The sequence below is a fragment of the Trichomycterus rosablanca genome, chromosome 20 (genome assembly GCF_030014385.1).
Source record: "Trichomycterus rosablanca isolate fTriRos1 chromosome 20, fTriRos1.hap1, whole genome shotgun sequence".
Classification (NCBI taxonomy): Eukaryota; Metazoa; Chordata; class Actinopteri; order Siluriformes; family Trichomycteridae; genus Trichomycterus; species Trichomycterus rosablanca.
In genome coordinates, this window is record NC_086007.1 from 27945134 (window position 1) to 27966412 (window position 21279).

The 21279-nt window shown below is 41.7% G+C and overlaps 2 protein-coding genes across 4 annotated transcripts; one reads left to right on the forward strand and one right to left on the reverse strand.

Moving 5' to 3' along the window:
• Positions 1–134: 134 nt before the first annotated feature.
• On the forward strand, positions 135–5585 carry efhd1 (EF-hand domain family, member D1). The gene is made up of 4 exons (XM_063016657.1): positions 135–514; positions 2598–2745; positions 3994–4128; positions 4538–5585. Exons 1-4 carry the CDS (start codon positions 186–188, stop codon positions 4670–4672), a joined length of 747 nt encoding a protein of 248 aa, XP_062872727.1. The 5' UTR covers positions 135–185; the 3' UTR covers positions 4673–5585.
• Positions 5586–8320: 2735 nt separating this feature from the next.
• kcnj13 (potassium inwardly rectifying channel subfamily J member 13) lies at positions 8321–21279 on the reverse strand. Of its 3 annotated transcripts, none has more exons than XM_063016857.1 (3): positions 21217–21279; positions 10577–11081; positions 8321–9800 (listed from the first exon to the last, which is right to left on the reverse strand). In XM_063016857.1, exons 2-3 carry the CDS (start codon positions 11037–11039, stop codon positions 9199–9201), a joined length of 1065 nt encoding a protein of 354 aa, XP_062872927.1. In that variant the 5' UTR covers positions 11040–11081; positions 21217–21279; the 3' UTR covers positions 8321–9198. The 3 variants fall into 3 exon arrangements, with proteins under 3 accessions (XP_062872927.1, XP_062872925.1, XP_062872926.1); XM_063016855.1 differs by lacking the exon at positions 21217–21279 and adding an exon at positions 15098–15195; XM_063016856.1 differs by lacking the exon at positions 21217–21279 and having other exon boundaries at positions 10577–11174.

The window sequence follows — 21279 nt, forward strand, 5'->3', positions numbered from 1 at the left end:
CCGGACAAAACCGGTTTGCCGGTTTGAGCACCAGCACGTGATCAATCCGAATCACCGCATCATCGTTCTGCACGAAGCATCCCGAGTTAAACCGGGCCGTGACACGTCGTGAGGCCCCGCCCATCGTTCCTCTTCCCCCGCTGCACAGACGGACCGGATCGTGAGGATCGTGCGGTACCGGAGCGATGCAATCACACGAGCTCACGCAGATGCTGCAGCGCAGACGGGACGCCACCGAGCGGGTCGCGAGCGCACCGGGGAGCCCGCGCGTGACCGAGGCGCGGCCGGAGGAGCAGGACGCGGGGATGCGCGCGGAGCCGCGGGTGGAGGATGCGCGCGAGGAGCCGGCCTGCGCTAACGGCGACGCCACGACCGAGCTCGCGCACAAGCTGAACCGCAGGCTCGAGATCGGCGGCGGCGCGCGAGCGGGCCAGATGAAAGTGTTCAACCCCTACACCGAGTTCAAAGAGTTCAGCCGCAAGCAGATCAAACAGATGGAGGAGATGTTCAAAAGGTGAGCGGCGACCGCGCGTGCATTCATTTCATCTTCAGTAACCCACCTGACCTGATCGAGGAACATTTTGTGCCCGCATACATTCTGGACAGGGCACTGATTCACCATACGCTCACCCAGTCTATTTACTGGCATGACAGAGAGAACATGCCAAACACCTAAGTGAATCATTCGGTGGCCCACAATTAATTACATTTCTTGCTTTTTAGGAAACGGGGACAGCTGTAGCCTAAGGTACTGCACTAGTAATCAAAAGGTTGCTGGTTCAAGCCCCACCACTGCCAGGTTGTCACTGTTGGGCCCTTGAGCGAGGCCCTTAACCCTTAATTGCTTATACAATATGCTGTCACAGTACTGTAAGTCGCTTTGGATAAAGGTGTACGCTAAATGCTGTAAATGTAATGATGTTGTTGTTTTGTGGCTTTGGTTCGTTCGGAGCGACTCGGTGCCGTTGGTTCCCGTCAGTTGGTTTTCACTCATTTGCTGCTATTTATTAGTTAAGAGTCCCAATATTTGGCCTCATTGGAACTCTCTTAGTTGCCTCATTCTTGCAAACTGTTGTTGTTGTTCAGGTCCGTGTATCTGATTTGGCACCGTTTTTAGTCCTGATATTTGAAGCAACCCTCCTGTTTCTATCCGGGCTTGGGACCGGCTCGGCTGTCCTGACCCTAACCCTGCCACCGCCCCCTTAGACATAGCCAATCATGCTTGTGTAGATGCCCGACTGGCCACTTGTGCTGCTGGGATTCAAACCCCTGGTCTCAGTGGGCTTTACTTTAGCATAGTTCAGAGCTGCGCCACACAAGCAGCCACGTCAATAACTGCTAACAAAAATAAATTAGTTTTATTTTGATGTAATTTAGTTTTAATTGTTCTTATCACATTAAAGTCAGATTCCTTTTTTATCTTTTGCTTTCTGTTATTATTTTGTATTTATAGTTCATCACAGATTTATAGATACAGTGCGCTGTTCTGTCAGATACATACACACAACATACACACTCACACACACACTCTCTCTCTCACACACACACACACACACACACACAAGGAGGTCATTGTTGGATGCCTGGGGGGCTGGGGGGGTGCACAGTGGCCCCTTTTGCTGCGCTGAGAAAGAGAGAGCGAGAGAACAAGGCCGAGAGACCTAGAAACAGAGAGAGAAAATACAGCTCAGGTCAAAAGTTTACATACACGAGTGGGACTGAATAATTGGAACACACACTATGACTGACCGGCACTGAGGCCACGCCTCCTTTAATGGTCCTGGCAGGTAAAAAAAAGACCACGCCTTTTTAAGCAGGACGGACAGACACAGAGGTCACATGACTGATGGAAACAGACCCGCCATAAAATAAACGTTTTTAATAGATCAAAAAACGTCACAGACTGAATGAAAAAAGGTCTCGGACACTCAAAACAATCCCAGCATTCACACACACACACACACACACACACACACACACACACACACACACACACACACACACACACACACACACACACACACTGCCCCAGATTCCTCCTCTTTTAGCTCTTTTGTGTTTCTGTGGTCACTTTCATTCTCCTCTCATCATGTTTATGGAGTAGTGTGTGTGTGTGTGTGTGTGTGTGTGTGTGTGTGTGTGAGAGAGAATGTGTGTGTGTGTCTTTGTGTGTGTCTTTGTGTGTGTCTTTGTGTGTGTCTTTGTGTATGTGTGTGTGTGTGTTGTGCTGGAATGCATCTGGCACGCAGTATGTGTTGACATGCCAACCTCACCCTCCTTCAGCATTCCAATTCTCCTCATCTCCCTTTTTCTCTCACATCATCATTCTCATTAATTTTAACACACACACACACACACACACACACACATTCTCACACACACACACACACACACATTCTCTCTCTCTCACACACACACTGTATTGTAGGCAATTTCATGTCATTTTATTTTCCACCTAAAAGCCAAAACAACGTACCAACACTGGACCACAAAATAAGGAGCATCAGGGAGGATTATTATGGGATGGTTCCTTTAGGATGGTTGCTGTTTCAGTGTGAACGTTCTGTAACTGTGTGTGTGTGTGTGTGTGTTTGCAGGTTCGACTCGGGTAAGGACGGTTACATCGACTTAATGGAGCTGAAGATGATGATGGAGAAGCTCGGAGCTCCTCAGACTCACATCGGCCTGAAAAACATGATCCGCGAGGTGGACGAGGACTACGACGGCAAGCTCAGCTACCGGGAGGTGTGTGTGTATATGAGCATGTATGTGTATGTGTATGTGTATGTGTATGTGAAGAAGTACTTAGTAAACGTTTAGCTTTACATCATGTTTTCACGTTGCTGCTATAGCAACAAGCAGCGGGTCCCGTCCAGCATAAGCGGTAATCATCAGTTCAGTTGGTTAAGGGGTAAAATAAAGCAAACACACAACATCGATGTGCAGGAGGGTTCAAACCTAAAAGTAACTAGGCGTCCTGTATTGTGAGGACAAAGGGCGCACACACACCCCTCGACAGGTGATGAGGGCGACTGTGTGCGGAGCACAGAGACTCTGTTGTGTTTAGGATGCCACTCAGTCTCGACTGATTAAAGCATTCCGTCCGTATCAGATCTCACACACACACACACACACACACACACGTCCATGACATTTCAACAGTCTGATTCATCACAAGCAATAACAAAAGGTTACACAGCAGCGTGATCAAGTATTTAATTTGATTGATTCCTCTGTTGTTGTGAATTTGTCACACCGAATGATTCAGGAAATCTACTCACGCCTCAGCTTCAGCTCACAGACAGATGATCTTACTATTCACATAAAAATGCTCAGTGTGAAGGAACAAACACCAGAAGTACCAACAATCTCTCCCAGATCTGTCTATAATTATTAAGGAAAGATTAAATATGTACACTTGATGTTTAAATCACATATTTAAGTGTCATTTTAATTAAGTTTAACACGGTCAAGCAAGCTTCACATCGCTCTGAGCTCAGAAAGAAGAAGCAGAAGCAGAAGCCTCTAAATTCTAAATCCACACTGATGTGAAGTTTGCTCGACTGTGGACATTGATGAAGTCTACCTGTTCCAGTACAGCAGACCTGCTCCAGTGGTTCCTGAATTACTCAGTTATGTGGACAAATTTCCTTTTAGCATGAAGTGAGAGTTTGGGATTTCTTTCTGACCTTGGCAAAGCGACCACTGTTCCATATATTCTGTTAAGGGTTTGACCAAAGTAGCCCTATTTATATGGACAAATAGAAGTCAACAGCCTCAGTCAGTGATAACCAACTAATGAGGAATCAGGAGGCCATGTTACTTATTAAACGATAGAACTTCAGTACGAGCAAATCAAAACGTCACAGAAATTCACCTGTACATTTTGTGTAGCTGATTATTCAGGTGGTTTTCAGTTTGGTACCCAAAATACTAAAATGGTGCAATGCTGTTGTGTGCTAAGTCAATGCTAATTGTCTGTTTGTCTTTCAGTTCCTGCTGATTTTTCGGAGAGCTGCAGCAGGGGAGCTGGAGGATGACGACCCTCTCATGGCTCTCGCTCGGCTCTCCGAGATTAACGTGTCCAACGAGGGCGTAAAGGGGGCGCGGGACTTCTTCGAGGCCAAGGTGTGCATGTTAATGTCCTTGTGTGTGTGTGTGTGTGTGTGTGTGTGTGTGATGGACTGTCCTTTGTCCTGCTCAGTAATGATTTACTGCGGTTTAGCCTTAGCAGTTAGCTCCCCCTAGTGGTCATTTCAATACATGTGTCTTTATATTTTTTCTTTGCAAAGAGACCACTGTTCCATGTATCTGTTAAGGGTTTGAACAACCTAAACCTATTTTTATGGAAAAAGAGAAGTCAACAGCTTTAGTCAATCATGATCACTAATGAGGAATCAGGAGGCCATGTAAATTCAACAGCTTTAATGAGCTGTTAGCGCTAACATGTTATATATAATATGTAATGTGTTTGCATGTGTGTGCATAATGTATGTATAATTCTTAATGTGTGTGTGTGTGTGTGTGTGTGTTTCAGGCTCAGGCTCTGTCTGTACGCAGTAAGTTTGAGGCCGAGCTCCGTGAAGAGAAAGAGGAGAAGGAGAAGATGGAGGAGGAACGAAAACAACGACGTGCTGCATTCAAAGAACTGCAGTCTGCATTCTGCTCCTGAACACACACACACACACACACACACACACACACACACACACACACTGTACCTCCTGTTGATAGATGCTAAAGCTCATCACTGTAACTGTACCTAACGTAGCTCTCACGCACGCACACACAGCTTTAACGGCCCGGTCACACCAGTTTTTGTATGCAAAATTCTGTGTGCAGAACGACATTTATTTGAATTAATGTTTATTTTAGAGCTGCAACTTTGCTGCTACCACTAGCAGCATTTTTGAACCTCCAAAGGCTCAGTGCTTCACATTTATAAACAGTTGATCAACTAAATGAGTGATCAACTAAATATAATATTACTCAACCTGACTAACACATGGTTTGCAGTCAGTCAGGACGCTGGAGAAGATGATTCCAGTGTGTACATGTATTTTATGATTTTATGGTTTTTATTGTTTACGAGGAGATGATACCTTGCTAACACTTCCAACATAGCAAACTTCTGAACTGATTTGGTCCCCCAAGTACGTTTGAAAAGTTGAATTGGATTTATGAAGCTTGCAAAACCAAAATTACATTGAAAATTGTTAGAATCTAAATGGCTGAAATCATTTCTGAGTAAAATCTCCCAGTCTGAGCGTAATCACTCCCACAAGTTTTAGGTGTGACCGGGCCTCATGATGTGAGCTTCCTATTTTATTTTTTGGTAGTCATTCTATTTTTTAAACAGATGTATAATATAAGAGAGTAATTTAGTAAGTAACAATCATAGTAAATTATAAATACATTTATTTAGATGTAACATTCATAAATCTGTGAAGTTAAAATTATTAGGTTATTTTTTTAAATTAGAAATGAGGGGACATGATATATAAGGGCACTTATTACTTTATCCTTATTTGTTTGTAACCTTCTACACTACTCATGCTTTGTTAAAGTTTATCGTTAAACAAGTACACCCTTGTAAGTGTAATATTTTGCTAAGCAGATATCATTGGGGAAGGTTAAAAAAGAACCTACATCAACATTTCCTAGGTCAATGAACTACAAGCCGGGATTGTTTAGATAGATTGAATAGATACTGTGACACCAGCGACTGCTCTGGCTCATTATTAAAGAGCTACAAGAATGAATCAGCAACACGACAAAATGTGGACTGACACGGCAAAAGCGGGATCATCCAGGTAACACCACACCAACTGTAAAATACAGAAGTGGTACCATCATGTTTTGGGGATGCTTTTCAGCAGCATGGACTGGAAGTCTGGTCAAGATTACCAACCAGAAACAACACTGTAGTGAAATGCCCCTTCTGATATGTTGTACATATTTTATTCTTTATAACTGAAAAGTTTATAGTAGCAAATACCAAAATAAGTTATAAACAAATACTAATTGGGCTGCATTGTGAAAAGCCATTAAGGACAAAATTGGAAAAATGACGTTGCAAAGACACTGGCGTCCTACAGTATATGTGAACTGATGTATAGAAACTTTAAAGATGCCATATAGCTCAGAACATGTTATAGAAGTGAGAGGACAAATAACACTGTTGCAAAAGCATTAACATTGGCAAGGTGTTAAATCAAAGCACATACTTAAAAGCTCATTGTCAATGTAAGGTGAGCAATTAAAATGATCCTGTATGTAAGTTCAGTTTATTTAAAATTCTCATTCACACTAGTTAACACCACAGCTCTGTTTATTACAGGTAATTAAACCCTCCCAACCAAACGACACAACACTAAACCCTCAAAACAATTTATACCCTGAAACAAACGTTTAGTCAAAGTATTTTTTAAACAACATTTTTATTGATTTTTACTGTTATATGTTACAAAACGATGGCACTTTTTACATATTATAATGGCCCTTTAATACAGTTTGATTTAAACACAGTAGTCAGTGTTTAAAATGTTTTCTTTTTGTGTTTGATATGGACAATCAGAACTTGTACACATGTACACACATCCCAGAATCAATATCAATATCAATACAAAGATCAGTGGTTTCTAATTTACAGTAATATATTAGATTGATTATTTAGGAAAGAAAAATACAGATTTCCCTCTGCTCATAAAATAGTTTAGAGCAAAGACTCACATAATATAAGTACTATAATAATAATAATAACAACAATAATAATAATTATAATAATAATAATAATATAATTCTCTATAGTTGAAAACATCAGTATTTACACAGTGTGCGACTATAGCAGGATAATCATTCAGATTTAGCCTGGGTGCAGATTATGCTTAACACTCGACCAAACTTGTGGAAAAGTTTCCTGTGCTTTTAGCTTTTCACTTAAACTTAATTTTAGATCTAATTTAAAGGATTTTCCACTTAAGAGAATCGGTCATGTTTTCTTTTTTACAAACTAATCTGGTCAAAAAGTTTAAAGAACTATTAGCATGGACGCTCAAGCACTTAGCTTCGTGTAGCAATATTAGCATTCTGGTAGATTACACAAAGCTATCATCGCAACAATGCTAATTATTAGGATACACACCATGACATAAAAAAATAATAAACTGTGTTAGGTTTTTCGGAACATAAAAACGTACATTTAATATGGGAAGTTTTACGGCATTTTCCAAACTTTACGACATCCAGGCCGCATGGTCTTTTGTCCAACATGGCGCCGGCTAGGCTCCCTCCCTGACTCCTACCGAGGGGGGGAGGCAGAGCCCGGGGCTTGTTAGCACACTTCATTGGCTCCACCAGCAGTAAAGGAGGAGGAGCCTAGCTGAGTTTAAAAACCGGCGGGGAGAGAGGCTCGGTCTCTTTCTTACGTGGTTGTGTGTCTAGACTGCAGGAGAAAGGCGCGCCGGTCGGCTTAGCTCTGATATATATTCACAGATCATTTTTACACTTAATAAAGTGTTTTAAAGAGTACTTTCTGGACTTCCCGACTGCTTTCTTCAGGACCTTTTGAACTAAAAGATTCATCCTAACAACTGGCTTATTTATATTTCACTTTCTAACTTATTATTGTATCAAAGCTGTTGCATTTCAAGTATTTTATCGCTTTCAGATACTAACGCATTTATTAATAATAAACACGCCCAATAAGGACACTTAGATGTCATGTATAGCACTGTAACAATGTGCACTGCTCATGCTGGGGTCGAATTTTAAGAAAGTACATTTATAAATTCTAAAAGTTTACATCGTTAATAATTGTATTACTTTTTGGCTCTGGTGTGTTATGGAAAGCCATTGAGGCCAAGCAAGCACCAAACTACATTTTAAACCTTTAGGAAAAATTTGATCCTTTTTCTCAAGCGTTAAGCTAACCCAAGTTTAGTATGAGTTAAATATAAAGTTAAATATACATACATACAGGTTAATATTTTGCTTATAGTACCATAATCACTTGGTACCTATAGACAGTAGTGTTGCATAGTTCTCTCAGCAGTTTAGATTATCATTTTGACCAAACTTCAGTAAATGTCCATATCATTTCTCATCTGTCTTTTTAATTGATCCAGTAAAAGTCCTGATAATGCAAGATGGACTTAAATCTAGTCACTGACACTTTAGTGTTTTCTTCATGTTTACTCACTTGATTGTCTTATTTCTAAATCCATTATCAGTCAGCTTTGGTATTTCTGAGCTTGCAAACAAAAGACGCTGATATGTTTTGTTCTTGTAGAGTTTGATCCCAGAACTTTGACTGTAGCAGGAAATAAAACATTACTGATTTAGCTTTGTATCCTCACTGTGTACTAAAAAGTCATTATTATTCTCATCTTCTTATTAAAAAATCAGAAAGTGTGTGAATCAGCAGCAAAGAGCAATAAAATGATAAATAATTAGCTAACAAGGGTTTTAGCTTGCCGTTAGCATCCAGTGACATTTTTTTGCTGGTTTGTAGCATTCAGTATTCAGTACATGATGATTTATTGCCATGAAATAACAGTTTAGTGCCCACGCTTATCACACCGAGCATCACAACATGACCCGGCATGTCATGTAATGCTGTCGTTTTGCCATCATGACAGCTGCGTAGGCTTGAGTATACTTTGCAAAATTAGCATGTGAAATGAGCTGTCACGACAAAAAGCTGATGTTGCAAAGCAGCATTTACATGAAACATATATTAAAAGGTTTGGGATGAGCCTGTCTAGTTAATTATTTATTCATATTCAGTTGGGTCTACTTATCACTTTGCATCTGGTTTGGTACTGACTGTGAACAAAGTCAGTGCTAAGTGATTAGCATCCAGTCAGGTCTTATTAAGTGCAGGGATTCTTAAGTCCAGTCCTGAATGCCCACTGTCCTGCAAAGTTTTAAGCATTTCACCAAACTTAGTCCAACTCATGGAGGGCTTGATAATTAGCATTGGGACTTGAGAACACTTTCGGGACTGGAGATGAGAAACCCTGACCTAGTGATTAGCCTCCAGTCAGAAATTTTAAGTGAATATCATCTACTAAATAGCAAACGCGTCTTTCCATGGAGTGATATTTACACATTCTGAGATGCTTGTTGAGTGAAATGCCCTTTTGTGTGCACTGATTGTATGAGGAATAGAAAAAGAACACACGGAAACACCTACAGCTACTCCATGGCATCACTACCGTCACCGTTGATCTGTACCACACACTCCTTGTCTCGAGAGTTGGTGTACGTGTTGGGTATCATGAGCGGACAAGCATGTGTGTCAAAATAGCGCATGGCCTCTATGCTATTCCGCCGCTTGCCATGAAGAACGGTTGTCTTGGTAAAACGGCGGCCGTATTGAATCTCGTCAGCCAGGTACGACGTCCTCTTCTGGTAGGCTGATCCAGTGCCCTCTTGAGACGCGGAAAGGAAAACTACCAACTCGAACTGCGACTGGCCTGAAGGTGACATGACACGGCTAAGAGGGCTTTCTGGGGTCAAAGGGTGGAAAAAGGTTAACGGTGACTGGAAAAGGGGGCATGGTCGTGCTCCCAGTCCATCCAACAGGAAATCCAGGCCAGTTTGGTGGATGGTCTGGTCTTCCTGTACCTCGTAAAGCACGGCGCTCAGACAAACATCAACCAGTGGCCTGGAGAGGAGATTGCACACACGAAACATCAGACGTCGCTCACCTTCCACCTCACACACCACTGCTTTAGGGCTGAACAAGATCCCGCTGCAGCGCTTTTGCGGGCGAGAGAATTTAGCCACAAAGGCACCTGAGAGACAGATAATGAAAATTAAGAAAAAACTCACATTACTGAGACAAACTAGATATGTAAAAAGGATAAAATATCAAGAAATATGTGGTATACAGTAATATGAGTGATACAGTGTAAAGTACAGGCTAATATGACTAGGTACTCGACTAGTAATTAAAAGGTCAGGGGTTCAAGCCCCACTAAAGCCAGGTTGCCACTGTTGGGCCTTTGAGCAAAACCCTTAATCCTCAATTGCTTAGACAATATACTGTCACAGTTGCTCTGGATAAAAGTGTCTCCTAAATGCTGAAAATGTAACCCTTGGGACCGGAGCTGAGAGCGCACTGTCAGGTTCACCTCCTAATGGAGGGGCTGATTACACTGTTTATTAGATGAAGGATGCAGTTAATAATGTAAACAAGGCCGACTGTTTTTAGGAACTAGTTTATTGATTACCAATGATACCACTGATATACTTCCACTGTCTGTAATCTCAGCTGAAAGTGATATCCTTCAGTCAACATGATACTGCAAACAGCAAGACTTGTGACCAAACCTAGGCAGTGAGGCTGTAGTTTCATATTCTCTCTAATTCTTTGTAATGGACTGAACTGAGCTCTGGTGTTTAATGTCTTTAATATATTCTTGTATCCTTCACAACATCTGAGGTTCTTTTGTATTATTAATTCTACTGTTTATGGTTTCCTCCATACTGATAGACCTCACAAAGAGATAAGTTATTCATCCCTGTGTGTCTTGATTGAACAGTGTGATGCGAGGATGATGATGTTTACCAGTGATGAAGGCCTCGAGCATGAGCCCCAGGAGCATCTGCAGGGCGAGGAGAGCGATGGCAGTAGGGCAGTCAGCGTTGGGGTACATGGTCCCATAGCCGATGGTCAGCTGGGTCTCCAGGGCGAATGAGAAAGCAGCGGTGAACCCCGTGACATATTTAACGCACAGTGTGTGCCCAGGAGGCGGGTTGTCGTGGTCGACGCCCAAATCGCCGTTGGCGCGTGCCAGCGCGTACCACAACACGGCAAAAAGGAGCCAGTGAACGAGAAATGAACCGCAGAATGCCAGAACCACCCAGCGCCAGCGCAGGGAGAGCCATGCCCCCCACATGTCCCTGAACGCCCCAGTACACGTCTCCCATCTGCTGGCTGCGGTGCCCCGCATCAGACTGCGCCCGTCCTTGCTGACCAGCCGCTGCCGAGGTTTGGTCTTCATGAGAGGTGCGGAGCTGCATGTTGCCATGGCGAAGGGGAGGGCAGGGGGTAATGAAGATGATTATTTGATCTAAAAAGATAACAGAGTCAAAGATTATGAGATGCCACCATTGGGGCCATACCAGCCGTGACTGATGAAAACTGCTGACTTCTCTGTGCTAGTTTGACTGAACCAGTTAAAAAACACATAGAACACTTCCCATGGCAATATGAAGCTTGCTTGGCTGTGGGCAGACAGTATAACCCATGTTCCTGCAGCTTCTAATAATAGTGGATAAAAACAGACACATTTCCACTCAGAAAGTGAGAGTTTGAGTTTTCTTTTTGATCCTGGCGCAAACTGGTACTGCTGAAGTAGCCCTGTATATATGGGCACAGAGAAGTCACCAGCTGCAGACAGTTAACTGATTGTACCACACAGCTGAGGAATGAAATGTCATTATAGAACCCTCTACACCCCCCATTTTTTATTTTTCAGGGTTTGAGTTCACGTCCCTTTCTCACGCTTTGTTATATATTATATTTACAGGGTAAAGTTCCCCACAGTTACAGTATAATCCGATCAGTGCACACATTAAGTGAAAAAATGTGCTACAGTCGCTGAGCAGCTGAACTTTAACTCTAAGGTTCAGAGAAAAGTTGTTAAGGCGTGATGGAATTAGGAACATCAGCTCTTATTTTCAGGTCAGATGGAACTCCACTCACCAGGTGATTTAATTAGTGATGTTTCACACTGTGTGTGTGTGTGTGTGTGTGTAGAATGGAGTTTAATCCTCTCTTTTGTTTTTCTCTGCACTAATTAGGCACCAAAGTGCAAACACTGCAGATGTGATCGGTTCTGAAGGTGCAGATCCTGAACCTGCAGGGTTCTAACGGTCAGTCTGAACTTTATAATGCAGCAGTAATGAAGAGAAACATTTAAACATGAGACATGACGAACACGCTTCCACTGGAGGAACGCAGGGCCAGTCAGGACATTTCGGATTCATTGTGTCCAGATATTTCTAAGTAAAACATAAATACTGACCGGTAGATCTTTACGAAGCACATTTCAGAAATAAAATCATAGATCACATGAATCACAATAAAATAAATCCGCTTTTAAAGTTTCTGGAGAAAATTGATGAAGAAAGAAAAATAGAACACACACGGTTGTTAGAACTGATAAAAATAATAATCACGACGAATTAATCTGAAATAAAAACAAATGAATTAATAAGAATTGTTTTGCTGCATTTCAAATCATCAGAACATCAAATTTTCCTTCACAGAATCTTTCAAATGTGAATCTTTCCTTTTTATCTACAAGTATTGGTGAAGGTTCTTGGTTCGATTCCCTGATCATTTCTGTGTGGAGTTTGCATGTTCTCCCTGTGTCTGTGTGGGTTTCCTCCGGGTGCTAAGTCTAAAGTTATGCTGTCAGGACAAATGGAGCTACTAAGTGTGTGTGTATGTGTGTGTGACGAACTGGCGACCTGTCTGGGGTGTTTCCTGCCTTTTGCTGAATTAATTAGACCCACTGTGTCCCTGACCAGGATAAAGTGGTGGTAAAACAAACACTGAATGAATGAATTAATATAATTACAGAATTAGATCAATATGAAACAGTCAGCAGAGTCAACAGAAACACTAATAACTACACAATCCAAGCCAAGATAATAACAAGAGAATTAAAATATAATAATTATTTATTTCTACAGTAACTTACCTGAGAGCAAACATGCACAAATCCTGTTAAATATGAAATATATTAATTAAATATAAATATAATTTCACTCTGTTACAGTAGAAAGTAGATGGGAGGTGTGTGAGAGCATCTCTCTGTGAAGATGTGCAAATATCCAATCATTTAAAAAGGAGGGCAGTTACAAGGCCACACATGGGCGGCCTCACGTCCGCTGTATGGTCAATGTTCCTGTGAAAAGCTTTATTGAGCTCCTAAACATCATGTGAAGATCTCATGATGGATCTTATACGTGCAACACATAAACAGTACACACACACACACACACACACACACACACACACACACACACACACACACACATACACACACACACACACACACACACATCCTATACATCCAGAAATCTGATCATAGCTTCTCATTTTTAGGACATTTAGTTAAGGTACTGGACTAGTAATCAGAAGGTCGCTGGTTCAAGCCCAACCACTGCCAGGTTGCTGCTGTTGGGCCCTTGAGCAAGGCCCTTAACCCTCAATTGCTTAGACTGTATATTGTCACAGTACTGTAAGTCGCTTTGGATAAATGTGTCTGCTGTTCTTTTTCTGTGACTAAATGCTCAATGCAAGGTTAACTTCTTTGTCCAAAGTACATGAAACAGGGAACAGTGGTCTATTTCCCAAGGTCTAATGGATAACCCAGTATATTCTTGTCATATTGCCAGAAAACCAACTCATTAAGAAGTCATTATGATCCCAGGACTGCCATAAAATAAAAGTCCTTTAAATGTAAATGTTAAATTAAGCTGGTGCTACAGTTAAACTAAACCATGATGCTGTAAAAATGTTAGAATTTTAACTGGTTATTATACTGGAAATATTTTAAACTGCACATACACAACACACCTCATCTCATTTAAACATCACACACACATCATAGAGAATACATCAAAGTATGAATGATAATAAATAATAGCATGGGAGCAAAATCAGTCATGAGCCACAGTTACCCCCCGTCTGTCTGTCTGTCCTCCTGTCTGTCCATCCCTTTCACATTCTTCACGTCTTTCTCTCTTTTCTTTTACATCCTGTTAGTCTTTCTCTTTTGAACCCTCTCCCCAATCACACAGCGAAAAAATCCCATGATGCCCTGAGGCAAGAACCAGAGAGCCTTGACTGCTGGGAAGGGACAGCGTGCAGGTGTGTGTGTGTGTGTGTTATGTAAAGTGTGTGTGCTGCAATTTAGGGTTAAGGGCCTTTCTCAAGAGCCCAACGATGGTAACCTGGCATTGGTGGAGTTTGAACCAGCAACATTCTGATTACTAGTCCAATATCTTAAACACTAGGCTAATAATAATAATAATAATAATAATAATGATACTACTAATAATAACAATAATAATGATAATAATAGTTGTAATAACAACAACACCAATATTAATAATAATGATTGTAAAAAAAGTTATTTAGCCTAGTTTGTAAATTAGATTGTGTCCAAACTTTGTATTCATGAATAAATACTATTTATTTATTTATTTATTTATTTTTGCATTTTAGCTATTTAATGTCATGTTTTGTGTCGTATGTGGTAGAAGTTTCCTGAAGCTTTGATGGGTTATTTAAAGTCTGTTTATGCAGAAACTTTCCGTTGGTGTGTTGATCAGCTGATGTCCAATTTTATTTCATTTCACACTGATTCAGCAACGGTTGGGCAGGTTGGAGATTCCACAACAATTCTGCCTCGTGCTCCTCACAGGCACAGTACATCACTTAACTTAACTTTCAGCATTAGTTAAAGTAGGCAGCTGTAGCCTAGTAAACTAGTAATCAAAAGGATGCTGGTTTAAGCCCCGCCACTGTTGCTGTTGGATCCTTGAGCAAGACTGAAAACTGTCACTGTACTGTACGTCACTTTGGATAAAAGCGTCTGTTAAATACTGAAGATGTAAATGTAGTTTGATCATGTCATCATGTTATTAGAATTAAAACGATCATTAATCATATCGTTTATCTGATCATCTTTATTAGTTTCACTCAACAAACTCTCGCTGTTTTGGGTTAAATAGACAGAAACGTGTCAGGAAGCGCTGTAGTTTACTGAGCTGATAATGAACTCACATAATTCCTGCTCTGTGTTTCTAAAACTGCTTCAGTTCATGTCAAAATGAAAAGAAAAACAGCAAAGAACTGGAAAACCTAATAATAATGATTCCTTTACAATAAATAATAATAATAATAATATAAATTTTAGATCATTTAGACACTCTAAAACATGTAGCTGTGTGAATGATTAATATTCAGAACATTAAAACCTCCTGATTTCATAAACATTTAATTCTAGTAGATCTACAGTCTGGACTTTTATGAGCAGAAGTGTGTGAGATGATGTCAGTGTAGAAATACCTTCAGCAGGCCGAAGTGTCTCGGTGTTGGTCGGTGTTTCTCGGTGTGTGTCGGTGTGTATCAGTGCCGGGACTCAGTCTGACCTTTCCGTCCCTCTGTCCCGTCTTTATAAGGATGAACTCTCAGTTTCTCTCTCATTTTCTGTGAGTCTCTGTATCTCTGTTCAAACAATCAAGTCACTTTTCACCCAATCTGGCCTTTCTAATTGGACGAGGCCGAGGGTGACGGCCCCGCCCCGCCCACTTCCTCTCCCACTGACCGAAGAGAAGGGACTGGTAGTTAAATGTGTCACATTTTGGATCACCTGAGATTGGACGGTCGGATTTTATGGCCTTCACCTTCTCCTGCTCTGAAGGGACTGTTACAAAGTTTTGTTCTGACCCTGAGGAGGGAGCTCACACACACACACACACACACACACACACATGCACACACACATGTACACACACACACACACACACACGCACACACACATGTACACACACACACACACACACACACACACACACACACACACATGCACACACACATGTACACACACACACACACACACACACGCACACACACATGTACACACACACACACACACACACACACACACATGCACACACACATGTACACACACACACACATGTACACACACACACATGTACACACACACACACTGGCCCCAGTGCAGTAACACACCCTGGACATGACGCCACTCCTTTAGCCGATCCAATATAGCTGATCATGTCTGTATATACATGCCTGATCGGCAAGCCATAGCCTAGTCATTAACTGGTCCAGTAATCAAAAGGTTGCTGGTTCAAGCCCCAACACTGCCAGGTTGCTGCTGTTGGGCCCTTGAGCAAGGCCCTTAACCCTCAATTGGTCAGACTGTATATTTTAATGTAAGTCGCTTTGGATAAAGGCGTCTGCTAAATGCCGTAAATGTAAATGCCTGATCGGTCGATAGCACTACTGGAGATTCCAACCATCATTCCATTTACCAGTTTCCACCTTCCAATGCATTTTTCCAGCGTCGTACCAACTTCTTAATGCCGTCAGCAAAAAATGTTTTTGGTCGAGCTCGTAGCCACTGATGCGCTGGTGCTTTCACATCATCATCACATGAAAATCTTCTTCCCCTTAAAGCTTCTTTAAGCCTCCAAAAGGGTGGAAATCAGACGGAGCTAAATCCGGACTATAAGCGTCTCTCAGTCTCTCAGACACGAGCAATTCCTCCTCCTCCACCCTCACCGCTTATAACCATAATATAAACGTGTGGAATCTAACATAGAATCAATAAAAATGAGGAACATTGTGTAAACAGCAGATCTACAAAAAGGCTGTAAGTGTGTAGATGGAATCATTCTCCATCCTCCTGTCACTGAGGCCTTCACATTCATTTCTGCTCTGATTTTTCCACGCTAAGCGAGTTCCATGCGGTATGGCCCAGCGGGCAACTGGGGTAAACATTAGCTCAGCTGCGTGTGTCTGACAGATGCCGAGGAGCAGGGTCACCCGTTTCACTGGTTTTTTTCTTCATTTCTTTTTTCCACGCGTCACTCTCGACTCGCCAGCACAGACCTGCTGCTTAAAACCGGGCCTGAGATTCCAGAACACGAGCAGCGGTCCTGGGATCGAGAACAGAACGCACAAGATGATCCAGAACACGAGCAGAAGACGAAGGTTCTGGAAAACACACTGAGCTCCAGAACACGAGCAGTACTTTAGTGAACTCAGTAAGCTTTAGAGCACAAGCATGGAATCCCAGAATGCACAAGAAATTCTAAAGCATAAACATGAGCAGCAGGTTTTGGGTTTTGGAATGCAGATGGAATCCTGGAACACCAGAAGCAGTTAGAAGGGTAGAATGAGTTCTTGAAAGCAAGCACCACGTTCTGGGTCCTGAAATGCACAATTACTGTATTCAACAACAGAAGCAGCCGTTTAAATGCCAAAGAACACAAGCAGAGGTTTTGGGATCGAGAACAGAACGCACACGATGTTCCGGAACATGAGCAGCAGATGAAGGTTCTGGCAAAACCCACTAAGCTCCAGAACATGAGCAGTAGTGAGCTTTAGAGCACAAGCATTGAATTCCAGAATGCACAAGAAATTCTGAAGCATGAACAAAAGCAGCAGGTTTTGGGTTTTGGGACGCAGGATGAATCAATAGACACCAAAAGCAGTTAGAATGTTCTGGATGACACAATGAGTTCTTGAAAGCAAGCACCACATTCTGGGTCCTGAAGCACCTGTGTGAATGCCAAAGAACGCAAGAAGAGGTTTTGGGATCCAGAACAGAATGCACAAGATGTTCCAAAACATGAGCACTACTTTAGTGTTCTGTTATGCACAAGTATTAAATTCTAGAATGCACAAAATATTTAAAATCAGAAGCAGCAGGTTTTGGGTTTTAGGATGCAGAAGAAAGATACACCAGAAGCAGTTAGAAGGGTCTGGATGACACAATGAGTTCTTGAAAGCAAGCAGCAGGTTCTGGTTCCTGAAGCATCCGTGTGAATTCCAAAAAACCCAAGCAGCACACCAGAGCTGACATCTCAATCTCCCGAGTTTGAAGATGGGGGATATTGGAGATGGGTGTGTGACTCTCCATGCGCAATACAGATCTCCGTATGAACCCGCCTGGTGCTGGTGAAAAGAAGTGGTCGGTGCTGCACATAGGTGGAAGGGGGGGTGTATTAGTCATGACCCTTCTCGGTCAGGAATGGAGGTTTGCAGCAGTAGAGAAGAAATACCATCAGGAAATTGGATATGACTAAACTCGAAAAAACCAGAAGAACTAACTAGACAGAATAAAAGGTCTAACAGGCTGGACATGAGTGTTAGTGCATGAGTGTGTCTGTGCATGTGCTGCTGTATGCAAGTGTGTGTTCTATATTAATGAGTGCTAAAGTGTGTGTGATGATGCATATGCAATGCATGTGTGTGTGTGTGTGTGTGTGTGTGTGTGGTTCAGTGATCTTTGTGCTTGTGAGTTCAGACGTGTTTGTTCAGCTAAACGCTGCTTTCTGCATGAGTGTGTAGTGATATATTTATGTAATATATAATAAAGCTTAGTACAGTTTTACAGGTTACAGTGACATTTTCACCTGCTACCCAGGATGCATTTCTACACTGCATCCGCTGTATGAGGTGCCAGAACCGTTCTGACCCAGACTAGGATGAAGCAGTTAGATTCCTTGATGGTATTTCACATCTACTGCTGCAGAACTCCACTCCTGACCGAGGAGGGTCGTAACTCTGACACGTGTGCAGTACCGACCGCTTCTGTTCACCTGCGCAGGTTCATATGGAGATCTGTATCGCGCACAGAGAGTTCTCACATTGTACTACAGCATCCTGGTCAGTAACTATTCTGAGATGGCACAACCATACAGGTAGTGGACAAAAAGTAGCTTGAATTTGACATGCCAATCATAATCACAGCTGTACAGGTGAGTTCTGTGAGGTAAGGTTAATAACAGGGCCCCCATTTCAAAACCTTCTGTATCAAAGTCTAATGTACATACTGCACATACTTTAATGTAAAGAACACAAACGCTGGACGCCTGAGCAAAACGCAGTATGGCGAGTGAACAGATTTCTATTTGAAGGAAGCCAGTTGATCTCTCAGATGGTCTCAAAACGTCTAGGGAGCCAGGCACAGATCTCCATTATGCAAAAGTGAGTGAATACTTGGTTTCCCACAGTATTTTATCATGGACATGATCAGAATGCGAATAATAGATTGAATAGATAGACTGTAGCGTCTTATTGCATCAGAATTACAACTTTAGCTGTGCAAATAAATGTAGCATTTATTTATCTGTAATTTTACAATGATATATTGTTTGTTTTCTTTCCTAAAAAAATGTAGGAAAGTATAAAGGGGTGAGCGGAATTAGAAAGAACTACATTTCCCATGAATCACCGCGCTCATTAACGCGCATTCACAACACCTGAACCTGCACTATATTAGCCCGAGTTTACAACAACGCGATGCTAAGTCTTTGAATATCGATGACTGAGCCGGTATGCGAGCGATATATAAAAGAAAAGAGAGAAATAAAGAGAAACTCTTGTGAACAATTCTGTATTAAACTAAAAGAATCTCAGAATTAATTTTAAACGTGAGCAGTGCTGCTGAGGAGATTGGGGGAGTGTTCACGTTCACCTTGATTTAGTGAAACTTGAATCACATTCATTAACCGATCACACTCAACACAGACGTGTTTACATTCAGTGTTGTCTGGTTACAGGAAGCCTGGTCGCTTATTTAGTGTTAAAAACACATAAATCACTTTAGTGAATCGGAGTACTTTGTGCTTTTTAGTATTAAATGTCAGTGTGCAGAAATGTAGGCAGGAGAATCGAGTTTCTAAACTATTACTGCTATATAGGGTGGCCACTTTCACAACCCCAATAAGGAGGGCATGACCGTGGGTAGTCAGGATCGTGTCTACAGCACACAAAACTAAAACCTCAATTAATATAACTGATGCAAGCAAACGAAGTATAAAATCTGCACATTTAGAGTCGACTTGTGAAACTTCAGTACAAAAATTCTGAAATTCATCTTTCCTGGATCTTCTAAATGAGTCGGTGCAGAGCGACACTCAGAGCTGGATGCTGGTTTTGGTTTTGGTGTGTCGACAGCGTGACGGTTATTAAACTTGGTAATAAACCAGCGTTTCAGGGCCAGACGTTCCACAATAAAGTGGTGGACGTCCTTACAGAAAGTGGCGGCTTTAAACCAATCAAATACCGGTCGTTTCTTCTGACGTGTTCGTAATCCAACGACAGTAAAATTAATTATGATCGTTACAAGTGTCCGGTTCACTTCCAAAGGAGGACAAATATGTGTTCGTCCAGGCATTGCATGGGACTGAGGATGGACAGATAAAGAACCGGTCTGTCCGCCCTAAAACCCGACATATGGACACCCTACTGCTATACCTCGGTGGGCAGAGCATCCTGTATTCATTCCTCCGTCCTGAATCTGAATTCGGCTCAGGCTGATTCACTTAAGCCCTAAAGTAACACAAACTCTCCCTCACACATTGAATTCAAATTTGCACTTTGGGTCCAAATCTCGTGGTGGTAAATAATATTATTAAGGAAATAAAGGGCCATTATTCTGATTAATTACCACACACATCATTCAAGGGAACCAAATCAGGTCCTAAATTTATGGTTTTATTTAGTGAGAGTTTGTTGGACAAACAAGAAATCAGTCACTGCATGATGCACATTTACAGTTTACATTCTATAAAAAGTTAGTACATTTTATTTACAGTTACAAGTTTGCCATCCAACAGACCTAGGTTTACGTTGCAACTGAGGGTTAAGGTTTTCATTCAAGGGCTCAGTGGTGGTGCTTGAACCAATAACCTCATGACTAGTCCAGAGATAACAGTTTTAAGTTGTCATGCTAGTGGATTTGCACACATCATTTTAGCCACTACCATCGCAAGCAAGTGTGTAAAATCAAGCATACAGCTGTGTGATTTCCGTAAACCGTCATAAAAGCATCATAAAAACAGTCCAGTACATTTTAAAATCTTCACCTTCCCATCAAGTCAGTTAGCAAAATTTCTACCCTGTTTAAGTGCCCCTGACTGACTGTACATGCTGTTATGTGATGTGCTAGTGTGTTTTACCGCTGTGCCATGTGAGCGCCTCCTGTTATTATGTTTGGAGATCAAGCTTGGGTGGCACCTTACAGCAAAAAGGACCTTTGATTACAGGACTTTGGCCACATTCCCTAGACAGATAGTCAACCGTGTCTGTTTAGATGCCCGAATGGCCGATAACACCACTGAGATTTGAACCCGAATGTCAGCAGTAGTGAGTTAGTGTAATAGATGGCTGCGCCACCCTACACCTTCACTGTAACTTAGATAAAGTATAGCTGTGCTTTACACCAAGTTTTACATTTTGAATAGAAATAAACATGTTTAAAAACACCTAAATAAACGTCTTTTAGACTCTCAGTGCATCATATTGTGAGCTTCATCAACAACACACACACACACTTCTATACATGTATAGATCTATACGCACACAGGTCCATTAAAAATTCTTTATATGCACACACACTTACAAAATAAAACACAAAACCTTCTCACCTCACTCGTCTCCTCTGACCGGTTCTCCGTCCTTATGTTTTCCAGTTCTGAACTTTTCTTGAA